This window comes from Lepidochelys olivacea (genome assembly GCF_965140295.1).
Source record: "Lepidochelys olivacea isolate rLepOli2 genome assembly, chromosome: 10".
NCBI lineage: Eukaryota > Metazoa > Chordata > Testudines > Cheloniidae > Lepidochelys > Lepidochelys olivacea.
Genome location: NC_140420.1, coordinates 77,221,130 through 77,235,849, shown reverse-complemented (window position 1 = coordinate 77,235,849; position 14,720 = coordinate 77,221,130). Strand labels below are relative to the sequence as shown.

Genomic DNA, 14,720 nt, shown 5'->3' with positions numbered 1-14,720 from the left:
ATGAAATAAAATTAGGTCCACTTTTTGTCAGAGTTTCAGAGTAACAGCCGTGTTAGTCTGTATTCGCAAAAAGAAAAGGAGGACTTGTGGCACCTTAGAGACTAACCAATTTATTTGAGCATGAGCTTTCGTGAGCTACAGCTCACTTCATCAGAGCTGTAGCTCACGAAAGCTCATGCTCAAATAAATTGGTTAGTCTCTAAGGTGCCACAAGTCCTCCTTTTCTTTTTGTTGTCAGATAGGACCTGTACTATATCATCGCTTTATATGGGAACGCGGGGCAGATTCTTCCACCCTGATGGGGGAACTTTACTCCATGGATTGTGCCCATATTCCACAAGTAGTGCCATGATTTCAGTGGAAGTACTCACATAAGCAAGGGTTCCAGAATCTTTACTATGATATTTTTCACCCTTAGTGATAAGCACAAGAGCTAATACTTTCAGTGAATACAGGGATTTGGTATCTTACGTATTGCAGAATAAATTGGTTCTGGATACTGATTTGCTTTTTTCATTTTACAACTGAAAACTTGAATCCACTTTGACTGTAACGAGGAGCACAGCTTTAATGTCACATCTGTGCCTAGCTTGTCCCTTACTCATTCGTCAGATGCTTTACACATCTCTCCCTGAGCTGTGAAATGTATTCCATTTTCTCACCTTTGAAAGGGGCAGTTTTATTAATGTATTTGTCACTTGGCCTTTGCTTTAATTTCCTCACTGAAGTGATTAAATTCACACCATCTAGTATTTATTTTTCCTTATATAGTAGCTGACAATTGCTTCATTTCTGGACTCCCTAAAAACGGTTCTGGTTTTTGTAGGTCCATAGAATTTTAGGCCAAAAGGGACCATTATGCTCATCTAGCCTAGCCTCGTGCATATTTTCAGGCCATAGATTTCACCCAGTGATTTCTAGCCCGGCAACTCATGTTTTTTTCTAAAAGAAAAAATGACTCCAAGTGATGGAGAATCTCTCCCATCTTTTGGTAAACTGCTCCAGTGGCTAAATAACATCTACTGTCATGCACGTTTTTAAAGTGCAGCAATCATAGTACCAGCCACAGGAATTTCTTACAAGTTCTTTGGCTAAAACAAAACCTTCAGAGGGTAGAAGACCGAGAAAATTCCCCAAATTGTCGTTCAGCAGTCATTCCATCGTTCAAACTTGTCTAATGTTGCCACAGTACTATCCCCTTTCTGAATCTGGCCCACGTGACCTTTCCTCAGCAGACTTTCCGTGACTATTGTTTTGTTCCATTAAAATGTGCAGGTGCTTTTGTTTAGTAGCAGGATTTTCAGTTTCTGTTGTTCTTGCAACAGTGTGATTCCTTTTCTGGTTCAACTGCAACTTGTTCTCTACTTTCTGCTTTTCTTTTTAATTCACTCTTTTACAGTACATCCATCTTCTTTTCCCTTCTCTCTTTTTATAGATTTTCATGGTTTGATACGAATGCACTCACACAGTTATGCATGTATCTATAATGGAAACTTAATTTAATTAAAGGTCATGGCAGGCTGAATTTGGAGGGAAGTCTCGGCTACAGTACAGTATATGTTACTGTGATCATCCTGCTAGAGCTAGAGGAGCCTTTAATATATACTTTATTTTCTAGAAAAGAAGAGACAAAAGAAGGTGAAACCAGCGAATGACTGGAGAGAGCGAAGAAATGCCATCCGACTCACCAATGAGTATACAGTAGAAACCCTGGTAGTGGCTGATGCTGATATGGTGCAATACCATGGTGCTGAGGCAGCCCAAAGGTTCATCCTCACAGTTATGAACATGGTACGTATTCACTTCATTCTTGGAGGATGACTCAAGTGTTCTAAAGATCCACAATGTGCTGAGGGTGGGGTTCCATTTGAGGCTGATGGCTGAACCAGATCTCCAGTTTGAATTTGTCACTGGTGAACTTTTGAGAGTATCTGAGCTAGGTCTGGGAAAACATCCCCTTTTCTGTGTTTAGGTCTGGTCTGAGCTGTAGGGGTGATTGTGAATCTGAAGATTCAGATCTGAACCTCCTTGGCCCTATGGAAATCAAACTGGTTTGAGATCCTAGTTCTGGTTGAACTGTTCTCTTCCAGGGAAACCTCGTTCTCTGCTCCCAAGTCTGGGGTCTCCATCTATGGTATCTAATAACGGTCTTCTCAACAGCTGTGTTCCCACACAGATTTGTAATGTGTTCGAATATTGCTTCCCGAAGTGCTTTTATTTTCTAAACAGTAACTGGGATAATTTGCTGGTTCCTGCGTGGGTCTGTGGTGATTACAAGTTGTCTTGTTTGTGCTTTCAGCTTTGGCACCCCGATTTGTTTTCCTTTGTGAATTTCACATCTGAGTCACTTTCAAAAACCCTCTTAAATCAAGCTGAGTTGCTCATAATTGTGCATGTAAATGTATAGAACACCCACAAAGTACAGCTGGGCAGGGATGTGACATAACTTTCTACTTGTGATAAAAGTATTGGAATGCTCTCACTTGGGCACCGCTCAGTGATCTCATTTGACATGCACACTGAAAATGTTTTCCCTTAAGAGCTTGGAAAATTCTGCACCCTTTTCTTTTGTGAGAACATTGTGCTTATCATGTATTGTGCATTTCTCTTCCTTCATCCTTTTATAACAAAGGGTATTTTTCCTTAAAACCGTTAGCAGAGATACTTTCATCGGAGTTGTCTTGCTACTGGCAACTTCCCCAGCTGAAGTCCTAGTCCCTTTTCACAGCAACTCGTTGCCTTGTTGTCTAAAAAGGAAGCTTCTGACTTTAGTTGTTGAAACAAGGAGTAGGGGAGTTTTTAAGAAGCTGTTTCTATGCTGATGTCTGTTTAATAGGAGGAATGGGGTAAGAGGACTTGAGATGGAGCCTGAACCAAAATCCCAGATCCAAACTTTTGGGGAGTTTGACTCTGGAACTAAATTGTGTAGATCTCCTATATTTTGTTAAATTCCAGGATCCTAATGATGGAGAAGTTTGGATCCAAATTGGAAATTTGGGTCTTGGACTCCTATATAAAGAAAAAACATGAAAATAACCCAACTGGAAATGGAATTTTCCACTTGGGGCAGATTATTCCATAATTGTCCATTATGGGGGTTTTCTGCCATGTTCTGACTTGTCTGGTACTGGCCATAGATAGACGTCTGATCTGATTTGCCATGGCACTTCCTGGGTTCCTAAAGATGTCCATGGAGCATCTGTTTTTGAAAAGTGGAGTGGTAAATTGGAATAGTACAGTTGAAGGCAATGGAGCTACACGAGTCAAGGATCTGGCCTTTTAGAGACACACATTTTATCTCATACATTTGATTTTTTTTTTAAATGACACTGTCTGTCTCCTCTACCACCAAAAAGTCTGGTGACCTTGTTGCAAATCTCAACAAGGCTTGAGGCAGCATCCAGCCAAACCCCATGGGATTGTTCTAGATAGATGTGGTAACACATCGTAGCTGATGGAGTTATACTTCAAGAACAAGCTACTAATTGTGCCGGGAATAGGAATCGGGGAGAGAGACTTTCACCTCTAAGTTGCTAATTCATTTCAAGTATGGCTATTTGGTGACTCAGAGTTGCTAATTGTTCTGGTGGCTGAAGAATCTCAGCAAATAGATATTTGCAAAACCCCTCACGGCTGGTGCTGTTTTGTTCCCAAGAGTCAGTGGCTGCAATGGATGTGGACACTGAACTGCTCACTCACAGGTGGCAGGGGTCCTTCCAGATTAGGATGGAGTTGTGAACAAGGAAGCAGTGGGTGATAGGACCTTGCACTCATCATGCTTGTGCTGTCTCAGCTCTGTAGCTAGAAGATAAGACTTTATCCTCTTGGGCTGTCAATCTGTCACCTCTCCTGAGCACCAAACTGGCAGGAAAAAAATGAAAACAAAATCTTGACTGTAATCCACGAGACCTAATCCAACAAATGAAGAGCTGAATGAGGCACATCTCCGTGCATAACTTCACTGCACAGCAATGGCCTTTTTCTAAACAGGTCTGTTGTTCCTTTAACAGGTGCCGATGCAATGGGGCCCCATTGTGTTATGAAATCTTTGGCTGGTTGAGCCCCTGGGGAATTTAACTGATCTATTCCTTTAACAAGCTGATTTTTTGATTATTATTTCACCTTCTAGCATGTTGTGAGAATATTCACTGAACAAGGCTTCATTGTGTGTCTCTTTATTTGGCTTGGTTCATAGAAAATGCGCTCTTTCAACAGATCTGTTCTCTTTACCATCCCTTCATTATGAAATGGCATTGTTGCATTTCAGGATGTGTTCAGTTTGGAGCACAGAAAGGTTATTCTTCACAATGCCATATCTCCCCTACCCTGAATTCCTCCCGCAAGCTTTGCAAGGGGTGGGTAGAAAATATGTTTCTCTGAACAGATCTGTTTTTTCAAGCTGCTTTTTGTTTGAGGCAAACCTATACCTTTACATTGCCTGGGTGTGATTATTCTGGTTATGCATCATCATGTTCTCTTTATCATCCAGCACTCAACACATCCCAAATAAATGAGTTGTACATAGATGACTTCCATGAGGTTTTTTTCTCTGTCCGAGGAGAGGAGTAGAAGCAGAGCCTCTTTGTAACATCAGCTCATAGGGTGTTGACTGGTGGATCAGCTTGCTTGAATCTCATTCATTAAAAATGCAGGGGTGAAATCCTGATTCCCCTGTAGTCAATGGGAGTTTGCTATGACCTTCATTGGGGCCAGAATGTCATCTCGGGGAGAGAGAGAGAGATGAAAGGATGGTCATGTGATTAAGGCACTGGACTGTCACTCAGGGGACCTGGGTTGAACTCCAGGGTCTACTGCCAACTTCCTGTGTGACCTTGGGTGAGTCACTAAGTGACTCAGTTCCCCATCTGTAAAATAGCACTGCCCAGCCTCACAGGGGTTTGTGGCATGTTTCTGTGGAAAATGGGAGCCAGATATTTTCCTAGATAAATAGGGTGGAAGATGTCCATATGGATCCCTGCTCATTGGCTGCAGTGCTCAGGGTCCCTGTATCCCACTTCTGTGGCCTGTTGGGCTCTCTGGGTATTGGTCAGGGGATAGGATTTGCCCATAGTATCTAGACTCTGCTGGTTCAGTTGTACTGCAGAATGATACGCTGCCTCTAACAGAAACCAGAATGTTAATTTTGGCATTGAAGCTTTTATTTGAGCAAATAAGACATTACTGGTCAGGGGTTATTAATTTAACTTGTCGCTGTAAGCCATTACGCTTACTGTCAAACCACAAAATAAGCATTAAAAGGGCTTATTAATGCATGTTCTATTTAAATCAAGTGATCTGCTTCAAAGTATTTAATATCTATTAGTAATACAAGCGTTTCTGGGGAAAAGAGTCAGCATTACAAAATACTATTTTATTGCCCCAGCTGGTAAATAAGAATCTTAAAAAAATATAAACATCTATGAAAGCAAAACCCTTCTGCAATGACACACACACTCTGGATGATGTACAGCGAATTCTCTGTTTTTAATGGCACTCTCTGATCCTGCACTCTGAACAGACAATATATTTGTTTAAAGATGAGGGAATTATTATTTATTATTATTTTATTATTATTCTAGATGCCCTTCTAGAGGCACAAGCTTGTCTATTAAATAAATCAATAGTAGAAGTTGTAAAACAGCCTTTTCCAAAACCATGGAGGATTTTCCATTCAAGGTGCTCTTTTAATACATCACTAGGAGCCAAAGTAGCTCCAGACCTTTGCGTTAAGTTTTTTAAGTTGCTGCTCTTGTAATGAACTCTTTCTTTATTTTCTCAAAAGGTATGGCAGCATCTTCCTCACCAATAGGAGAGTCCAAATTGCTTCATGATAGGGTTAAAAAATGAGCCAGTCAATAAAGTAGGTGTTGGATGCCACCATCTAAACATGCAGCCCTGAAGTACATAATGAATTTTTGAAATTGGATGGTGTAGGGGACATGGATACATGAAAATGTCAGCCGAATTGTAAGGGGGAAAACCTGAGGCTCCCCAGCAAGCCAATCCTAGAAAGACTTAAATTATTTAGGATCGATGGATGTATAACTGACCCATTTCATTAGTGACTGACTATATTAAGACCTATGTTTCTGCCTATATGTGATCTTCCTAAAAAATGTCCCCTTGCCACCTCCCCTTCTATTGTTATCAAGATTGCTGATGCTACATTTATCTTCCTTTGCTAATGCTCATGAATCTCTTCACTGGTTTCTTTCTTTTCCATATCAAATTAAAGCCCCTTGGCCTGAAGACTTTGCACAATGCTGCTTTTCTGCTCTTATTGCCTCCTGTTTTCCCCTTTGCATTCTCTGACTTAACTGCCATGTCTCCCTCTTCTGCTCTCAGCTTCACGCTCGCTATGCTCTGTCTTCCCAAAAGCCAAGTGTCCTGCCTTTCTTTCTTCAAATCCCCACTTTAAAATGCACTTCTTTAGCTCATCCATGCGGCCAGTCCATCACTATCTGCTCCCATTTTTGTTTAATCTGATCTTGCATGTTTCTCCATTAGCGTGGAAGCTCCTTAGATCCTTTGCTTGTTTGTAGATTTGTCTGTGGACTTGTAAAGTGCTGTGTTGTACTCGCTTCATAAAAAAAGTTCCCTCTAGATTCAGTTTCATATCTGTTTCTGTAGCTATGAGACTCTGATTTTGTTTTCTTGTTACTCCTCTATGTTTCTAGGAGTCTGCTTACAGCAGTGGCCATTTTGCAGGCAGGTCATTAGTGCTACAATATATATTAGTCATATATTACTCATTAGTGCAGTATATAATGTTAGAAACATCACTACATTAAAGCACACTAGGGAACTGTTAGTGCACACTAGCAGGGTCTTCACAGACCAATTAATGCACAACATTTTAGTGCCCTTTAGAAATCACACCCCCATAGCCTGCATGACAGCTCCATGTAGACAAATCCTTCGATACAAGTAACCATTTCTCATGTTTTTCCGCTGTTTATTGGCTAAACGCAGATTTATTTATTTTTTTGTATTGGGGGTATCTTGTTGGTATTTATTAGTTTAAAACCTAAAATTGGAAGCTGTAACTTTATTCAACCAGTAACACTTACACTGAGGTGTTCTGATGGCTTCTGACAGTTTTTTCCAGAACGTACTGTAAGAGCAAACAATTCAAACTGATTCTGTAAGCATTTCTCGCTCGGTGGGCAGAGAGCTGTCAGGGTTTCCAAAACCATAGCATGATAATTTAAATAGGCACTTTTGTTCTGTAATCTTCTGGCTTCATAAACCTGAAGACATACTTAGATTAAAAAATGAAAGTGCATTTTTGGATTTAGATAGAATGTTGATTGCAGTTTGGTTTTGAACTTGCCCCTCTTTGAGGCAGAATACAGCCTGGATAAGTATTGTAGTGTATATACTTAATTCTCCTGCAGCTGTTGCTAAGCCATTTGATTAATGTAAAAGCCTCTTGAAGCAGCAAGCAGTAACATGAAGTTAATGATTCCTTGAATGTTATTAAGAGGAGAAGTTTTTATGTTGGCCTTTAGGAATAAAACTGGTTTACTCTCTGTAGTGTTCTTTTGCACTCTGAAGTGCACAGTTCATTCTGGCATTTCTCTTTGAGATGCGTTTGCAGTCGTAAAATAAAATAAAATACTATACATTGTTTCTTCAGAGATACAGACCATAAATGCAGATCTCTATCTTTATGCCCTTTGGCTAGAATATGTAGACTCAGGAGTTCTCATGGCTACTCGACCACCTTGCACATGTCCTTAAGATCACGATCTGGAGCCTTGGGGTGGGGGCTGGGGACACGAAGGGAATGAGTATAAATACATCACCACCGTCTGTAGGTTCCTTTTCCCTGATGGCTGGAAGAACATCCTCCCACATTTCTGAGAAAGCTTTACGTCAAGTCAACCATGCAGAGTGTTGAATCTCTCTCTTTTTTTTTTTTTTTTTTTTTTTAAATGTTTAATAGTGTAGTTTGTAAGCTCAGTTTTAGGTGGGAGTTAAGAGATCCCATGGTACTTTTCAAAACAAGGAAGGGAAAACCTTGGTAACCTGGCTAACACTCTCACTCATAAATGTGATCTGACAGCCAAGGCTATGCAGGAGCTGCTGTTTGCGTGCAGGGCTTTAAAAAAAGCCACATGACCCATCCTTGGGCTTCGTAAAGTCCAGAACCTACAACAAACGATCTCATGCATGCATGCACGCTCCTCTATCCCTGCACCTCCAGCCAGGGGAGCTCTGGTGGAGTTTGGTTCCACTCAGTCTAAGTTCAGCCTGTCTGGGCTGTGTTCTGTGCACGAGAGGGCAGGCCAGGACAAATTGGTCGAAACAGGCGTTTACTCCATGTGACATTCATGTTACCTTCAAAGAAATACGGCGAAAGTGGGGGGGGGATGGGGGGGAGAGAGACACACACACACACGATTCTCTGGTTGAGGGTCCAGCCTTGAAGTGTTGCTGATATGTAAGGAGGGCGGGGGGAACGTTGCGGCAACGCTCTGAATAATTTACTTTAAGGAGCAACTTCTTTGAGACATAAGTCTCATTCTTTTGTTCCTCTCTTGCTTTTCCTCTGTTCCTCCTTTGTTTCCGTACCTGCTTCCCCTTTTACTGTCCCCCTTCCCTATGTGCTTTTGATGACTCCTCACAGAGCGTAAGTCAAGAGAGTGCAAAGAGCAGATTGGTCGCTTGTTCTCCGTCTAAAGGGGGCACCATTAGCAGGGCCAGAGGATGGGCATGACCTTTAGCCAGCCTTGTGGTCTCTTCTCATCACTTGCCCTCAAGGCATTGATTAAGAACCCTCCCTGCTGCTGTAACCATGTCTTCCTGTGCTCCCCGCCCCCTGTATTTGCAGTTCTGTAATTGGAGACAGAAATTATATGATTAAAGCCTAGATTGGTGGTTCTTAAACTTTGGTCCATGGAACAGTTGCTGGTGGTCTGCAGAAAGCTGGCAGGTTACATGGTGTTGGCTCTCCTTGTTCCAAACTGCCTGATTTTATTAAAAGACACTAAAAATACAGGAAACGTTCTTACTTTTCCAGGCCAGGAATGGATGAAGTGGCCTCGGGGGTGGGAGGCAGTCGCAAGTGGGAGGGAGGGTGGTCTGGGTTTTCGCAAATGGGAAGGGAGGTTCCCATGAGTCAGTCTCTGTGTTAACACATGTAGTCCTCACCCTGAGAAAACTCGGGAATCTCCACTCTGGGAAACCCAATATCCCAACTGTAATGATCTCCACCCTCTCACTTAAAGCTGTTGGGTCCTGTTGTGAGACACGGTGAGTTAACATCTTTGCTGCTGCTTTTTAATGGTGGTTCCCTCAAGGCTGGGTGAAGAAGGCAGAGGTGATGCTTGCCATAGGGAAGGCCTAGATACTTTAATTATTTTATTTTAAACAGAAACTTGGATTCCATGGGATTTTTTACTTGGGGACATGGGTTAACTTGCCCAAGTTGACTACATGTTGGATACCTCATAGGCCAGCTTGGTCACTGTGGAGTACCTATATTTAACTCATTATCATAAAGCATCTGGGATTGGATACCCAAAGTATGCCAAGGAAATTGGTACTACGTGTCACAGCAACCTCATTTAGGGCCAGGTCTGACTCCTGCTGTGGTCCCTTCTGGCCTATGATTTGGGACAGGTCCTTACTGTGTTTTAGCTAGGGTTGGTTTTCTTTACAGAGGATAGATCTATCCATAGTTCTTAGTGCTGTTGAGAATTTTTTTTTAACCAGTGTGTGCACTTTAAATAAAGTTTTGGGGGAGCAGCAAACAATCCAGCAGCTTCAAATGTTGCCCTAAGTGCAATGACAAGGTCTCCATCACAGAACATTACTTGGTTGTGCCATGTCCACTGAGTGCACTGTGTGTTTTAGGGCACTCAGTGGACATGGAAGAAAGCCCAAGTGAAATATTTTCTGGCTGCTCCTGAATCCTGATAATCCAGCTCACCATCTTGAGACCCACTTGTAATACTTCTGGGTTGAGTAACTGGGTATATGTGGTCCTTCAATAGACTCCTCACCAGATTACTCTCATTGCAAATCATAGTCTGCCAGCAACATTCAAACATCTTCCTAGCATTCCGTGTTACCCTAGAAAACTGAACTGAAGGAGCAAGTGGAGGAAGTTTCCATGCATGGTGTAGAACTCCTTCAGTGCTTGACTCCAGTCCTGATACTGAAGTGATGTCACCCAGTGAAATCCGTCATCGCTTCACCTTCATGCTGGGAAACTTCAGCTGAGCTAGATATCTTGTTTGAAGCAGCCATGCTTTTCCACTTAGGCTAAGGAGATGAGGGGCCTCCTCAAATTAAAGCGTAAGTTTTACTTTTGCACTAAGTGCTCTGAGATCCAAGATACACTGGCTGATATCACATGTCCTGAGAGTTACATCCATAACAGCACTCATAACTGAATTGTTGGTGTCCTTCATGTAGTTTGGTGCACTGGGATCTTTGATGTGAGCCATGGCATAGGTGATGTCTAAACCCACACGTACAGCTATGGGGCTCAGGGACAGCTGTGGCTAGAGAAGATGTTGTAAGAGGAACTGTATTGACTTTTGCAGAAGAACATTTTGAAGAACTGGAGGAGGCTATAGACACCTTGTGTCTCTGTGAGCACTGAAGAAAGTAGAAAGCCATCCACAGGTCTGAGCTTTTGATGGTTTTTTTTTTAGAGTCAGAGTGTGATTAATAGTATAGGGACAGATCTTATTTGAGTTTCTACAGCTAGAACTTCCCAAAGGAAATGTAGCTGGTAGGTACACATATCCACCCAGTACTCATTTGGCTGGTGAAAAGTATGGAATTGTCAGGCTGCTCAGAAGAAGGCAGACAGAAAATATCCAGTGCCCAGAATCACTCCCTGTTAATGCCCTATGGGGTCCCAATGCAGATTTGATCTGATTTAGATCGTAAACTTTTTTGGTCAGGGACTGTGCCTTTCTGCGTCTGGTGTGAACCGCCTAGCTCTCTTTTAAGCACTGTTTTTTTACTGGTTAATGATGGTTCTCCCTGCAGTGCCAAGTCACAGTTCAGTTTTCCTGTGAACTTGCCCGCGGGTGTTGGAGCATTTTTGACAAGAGAGTTTACTTGTCGGCAGTTTAGAACTGCTCCCTTTCCCAGCTAAAGACCTTCATGGATAAACGAGACTTCACCTTCTGCTCATGGCCTTTTCCTAACAATGGAAGGAGGCAAAGGACAACAAATGAGGAAGACATCTGGAGGTGCTCTCTCTCCACTTTTGAACTTATCTAATGGGAGAATATCGGCATTTTTAAATGTGATGTTTTCTATAGCGTACTGCAGTTCTGTAAATCACAGTGCCTGTGTCGTAGGCAGAGTTTACTATCCCTGTTTAAACCCTGAGGAACAATAAGAGGGATTCCTTTGAAATGAGGAGTATTTGGTATTGCTGTTCCTCTGGCAACTGTGAGGGATTTTTTTTGAGAAATGTGCTTCAAACGTCATTAATAGTAATTTACTACAATGGATGACCCCCAGCTTCAGTGCTCTCCAGCCTTTTGATGGCAACGGTCTATCTACTTGGAGATTGGAACATAGTGTCGCAAGGGACTGCCTGGGTCATCGTTTTCAGCCTCCTGCTGTTGCAGATTACCCCGTCATATAATCCCATTAATAAACGTATGATGTGGCAATGAAGTCAGCATACCAGTGGAACCAGCATACCAGTCTGAACACAGTGGCTATGACATCACAGTGCCTACAAAACAAGGCAAACTGTCAGTGTGGAATGTTAGAAACAATACTTCCTGCTGCCAAGGTGCTCCTCGTCTTGTTTTGCAAGTACGAGCCACGTTATTAGAGCGCGTTAGCATAATATGCGATGGCATTGGGCAAGTTCCAGTATGTTAAATCCACACGTTGTAAGACATTAATTACAGTGAGAGGGAATTAACATGACCACACTGGAACTTTTGCTTAATCTTTAATCCACTTGGACCTCCGGGGTTCGGAATTTTGATTTTTGGACTCCAACGTTGATGGATTTTCTATGTGCTTAAGAGAGACTGAGGGTGGTGGAAGCGAGCAGAGTTGGAAAGGAAATCCAATTATAAAGTCTCTGTAACCGAGATAACCTGGTGGCTGGGCACTTTGACAGTGTCTAGATAGGGCGACCATTTGTGCCAGATTGTTTGTTTGTTTTTTTTGGTTGTTTTTTTTTGGAGGCGGAAAGGAGGAGGATGCTCTTACTCTTTTATATGCAGCACCGTTTACCTTTTCACTTGGACATCTATAGATGTATTTTAAAAATACAGATAAAGCAACTGCAAAATGATTTGTTTTAATTGTGACACAGAGGGTAGAGATCCACATGTTGAAATTTCAGGGAAAGCCAGGATACATTTGAAATTGCTGACTGGAAAAAAAAAATCCAGACATCTTGGAGGGGAATGGGGGTCACAGTTTCAGAGTAGCTTGATGAATCCCAGAATAGTTTGCTAGGCCCCAGGCAACTGGCTCCACACAGGCAAATCCCCTGCACATGAAGAGCCCCCTTGAAGTACGTGGGGCTCCATGCAGGTGCCAGGGTCCACCCATGCTGAGCCAGTTGGCCAGATTGGGGCATAAATTTGCCCGCTCCGTGGATGGAGCACTGGCTTCGTTCCTTAGTTTATTTAACATTAAGGACGTTAATACTATAAACAGAATGTTTTACATTTTCAAACATTAAGGGCTTCTCTAAACGAACACTTACTTCACGTTAAGCTAGGAAATAAATCTACTCAGCTTTGCACTAAGCCTCCCTGTGGACTCTGGTGCTGTGCACTGAAAGTTCCCAGGTGTGCTTTGAAATGGGGGTAGATCAGCGTGCACTAGGGAACTGCCAGTGCATGGCACCTTGGTCCCCATGGCCAGCTAGTCTGCGGCAGGCTAATGCGAGGTACATTTACTCCCCAGCTTTCTATGAAATAAGTGTTCATTTAGACCAGGCCTAAGAGATTGTCAAACACTTCTGTAAGGTAGGTAAGTCGTACCAGCAATTCTACACATGGGTAGAGGGCTGCATGGGGATTAGAACTCAGGAGCTGCTGGCTCCCAGTCTAGGCCCGGATTGAGAAACCACTTGACTTAAACACCATTTTAAATCCCTCCCTATTCAGGAAAGCACTTAAGAATGTGCATAAAATTAAGTGCATACTTGAATGCTTTCATGATTAGGGAAAGTTTAGGGTTTTGAAAACGTGATCCCCCCAAAAAAGTTCATGCAGTGGCTTCACTGTAGGAAGAAAAAACGATCCAGTCTCCATCTCTCTGTAGGTAGCCTGAATAACATTTACAACCAGATGAGATCTGGGTAACAAACAGGGCCTGATCTTGTTGTCGCTACTCAGAAAAGTCTCTTCTGTGGTTTTGATTTTTTTGCCTGAGTAGGGAGTGTGGCATTTGTCCCAAAGTTATAAAAAGTTTAAAATACTTTATAATGTATTTCCCCGCTCACACCTTTTTTTTTTTTTTTTTTGATGTGGTCTAGGCAAAGCAGTAGTACCCAGAGAAAGGGGTGGAATGTAATTCTGGGATCAATTAGAGTTCTGTGTTCTAACCTATAAATGAGGTGAACTATCTGAGTAGGAATGTGAAATCTGGAGATAGCAGTAAGGTAGTTTCCAGCACTATTTTTGTATTTCCTGAGGCTTGTGTCATTATATGCTGACTTATTACTATTTTCTTATATAAGATATGAAAACAACACAGGGAAATTGCTTTTCCATTCTATTTCCTGAAGTCTAAAACACACCATTATTTCATTTTTGCATTCAGATATCACTGACGTTTTAAATGCTGAAAGTCTGTATTAGCTACCATTTTTAAACATGTGTTTGTGTTTCTGAGATCTCTAGTTTCTATTTAATGTTCCTTAGGAATATATTTCCTTTCCTCCATTCTCCAGCAGATCTTTTTCCCTTGGCTACCCTTGTTAGAGCATATTGCTACGAGGGGTGTGTGTGTGTGTGTGTGTGTGTGTGTGTGTTTTTTAAAAGGACTTGTCTGTTTTATTGGGTGGGCTCTGCCCTCGATGGTAAACCTTGCTGGAGGGGGTGTGTGAAAAATTGTTCGGTGTGGTGAAGCCAAATTATGTGCCGTAGGGAAAATACATTTTATTTGTTCGAGAGTTGTAGCTGCTACTATCAACCATATGATCTGGGCTAAAATCGCACCACAGTTGCTCCTTTTATAATTCTGTATTTTTGTTGAATAATGCAATACATTTGTTTTTGGATTGAGCCAACCTTTTTATTTTTTTTTTTTGAGTGCAGGGGGGACGACTTTTTTGGTCATGGTTAGTTCCTCGTCTGCTTCTAGTTACCTTTTTTTTCTTTTTGATGTTCTGGCATGTTGTTTGTTGCGTTTTGACAGGTGTACAATATGTTTCAACACCAGAGCCTTGGAATTAAAGTCAGCATTCGGGTGACCAAGCTAGTCCTCCTTCGAAACCGTCCCGTAAGTTCTTCAAAACTTTTATACAGCCGCTGTGGTCTGTCTTTAAAATCCCAAGTTAGGCTGGGGAGTAGCTGTTATAAAGATTCCCTAACATGGTTAGGGAATCAAAAACACAGTTCCCAATCCTATAAACCCTTTGGGCCTACTACTCCCAAAGAAGCTTGCTACTATTACCAGCTGATGGCATTAGCTCTTTAGGTGAAGTGGTAGAGATCAGTGCTTTGGTGCTGAATTTCAGGCCCCAGGTTAAGGCCGTGATGATGCAC

At 42.0% G+C, this 14,720-nt stretch overlaps 1 protein-coding gene across 2 annotated transcripts in view; it reads left to right on the top strand.

Moving 5' to 3' along the window:
• Positions 1 to 14,720, top strand: part of ADAMTS17 (ADAM metallopeptidase with thrombospondin type 1 motif 17) — a 254,629-nt gene that overhangs the window by 33,603 nt on the left and 206,306 nt on the right. For both annotated transcript variants that reach the window (XM_084641878.1, XM_084641877.1), the window contains exons 4-5: positions 1,619 to 1,791; positions 14,371 to 14,454. In XM_084641878.1, the coding sequence (XP_084498004.1) occupies positions 1,619 to 1,791; positions 14,371 to 14,454 (257 nt within the window). The remainder of the gene's footprint in view (positions 1 to 1,618; positions 1,792 to 14,370; positions 14,455 to 14,720) is intronic.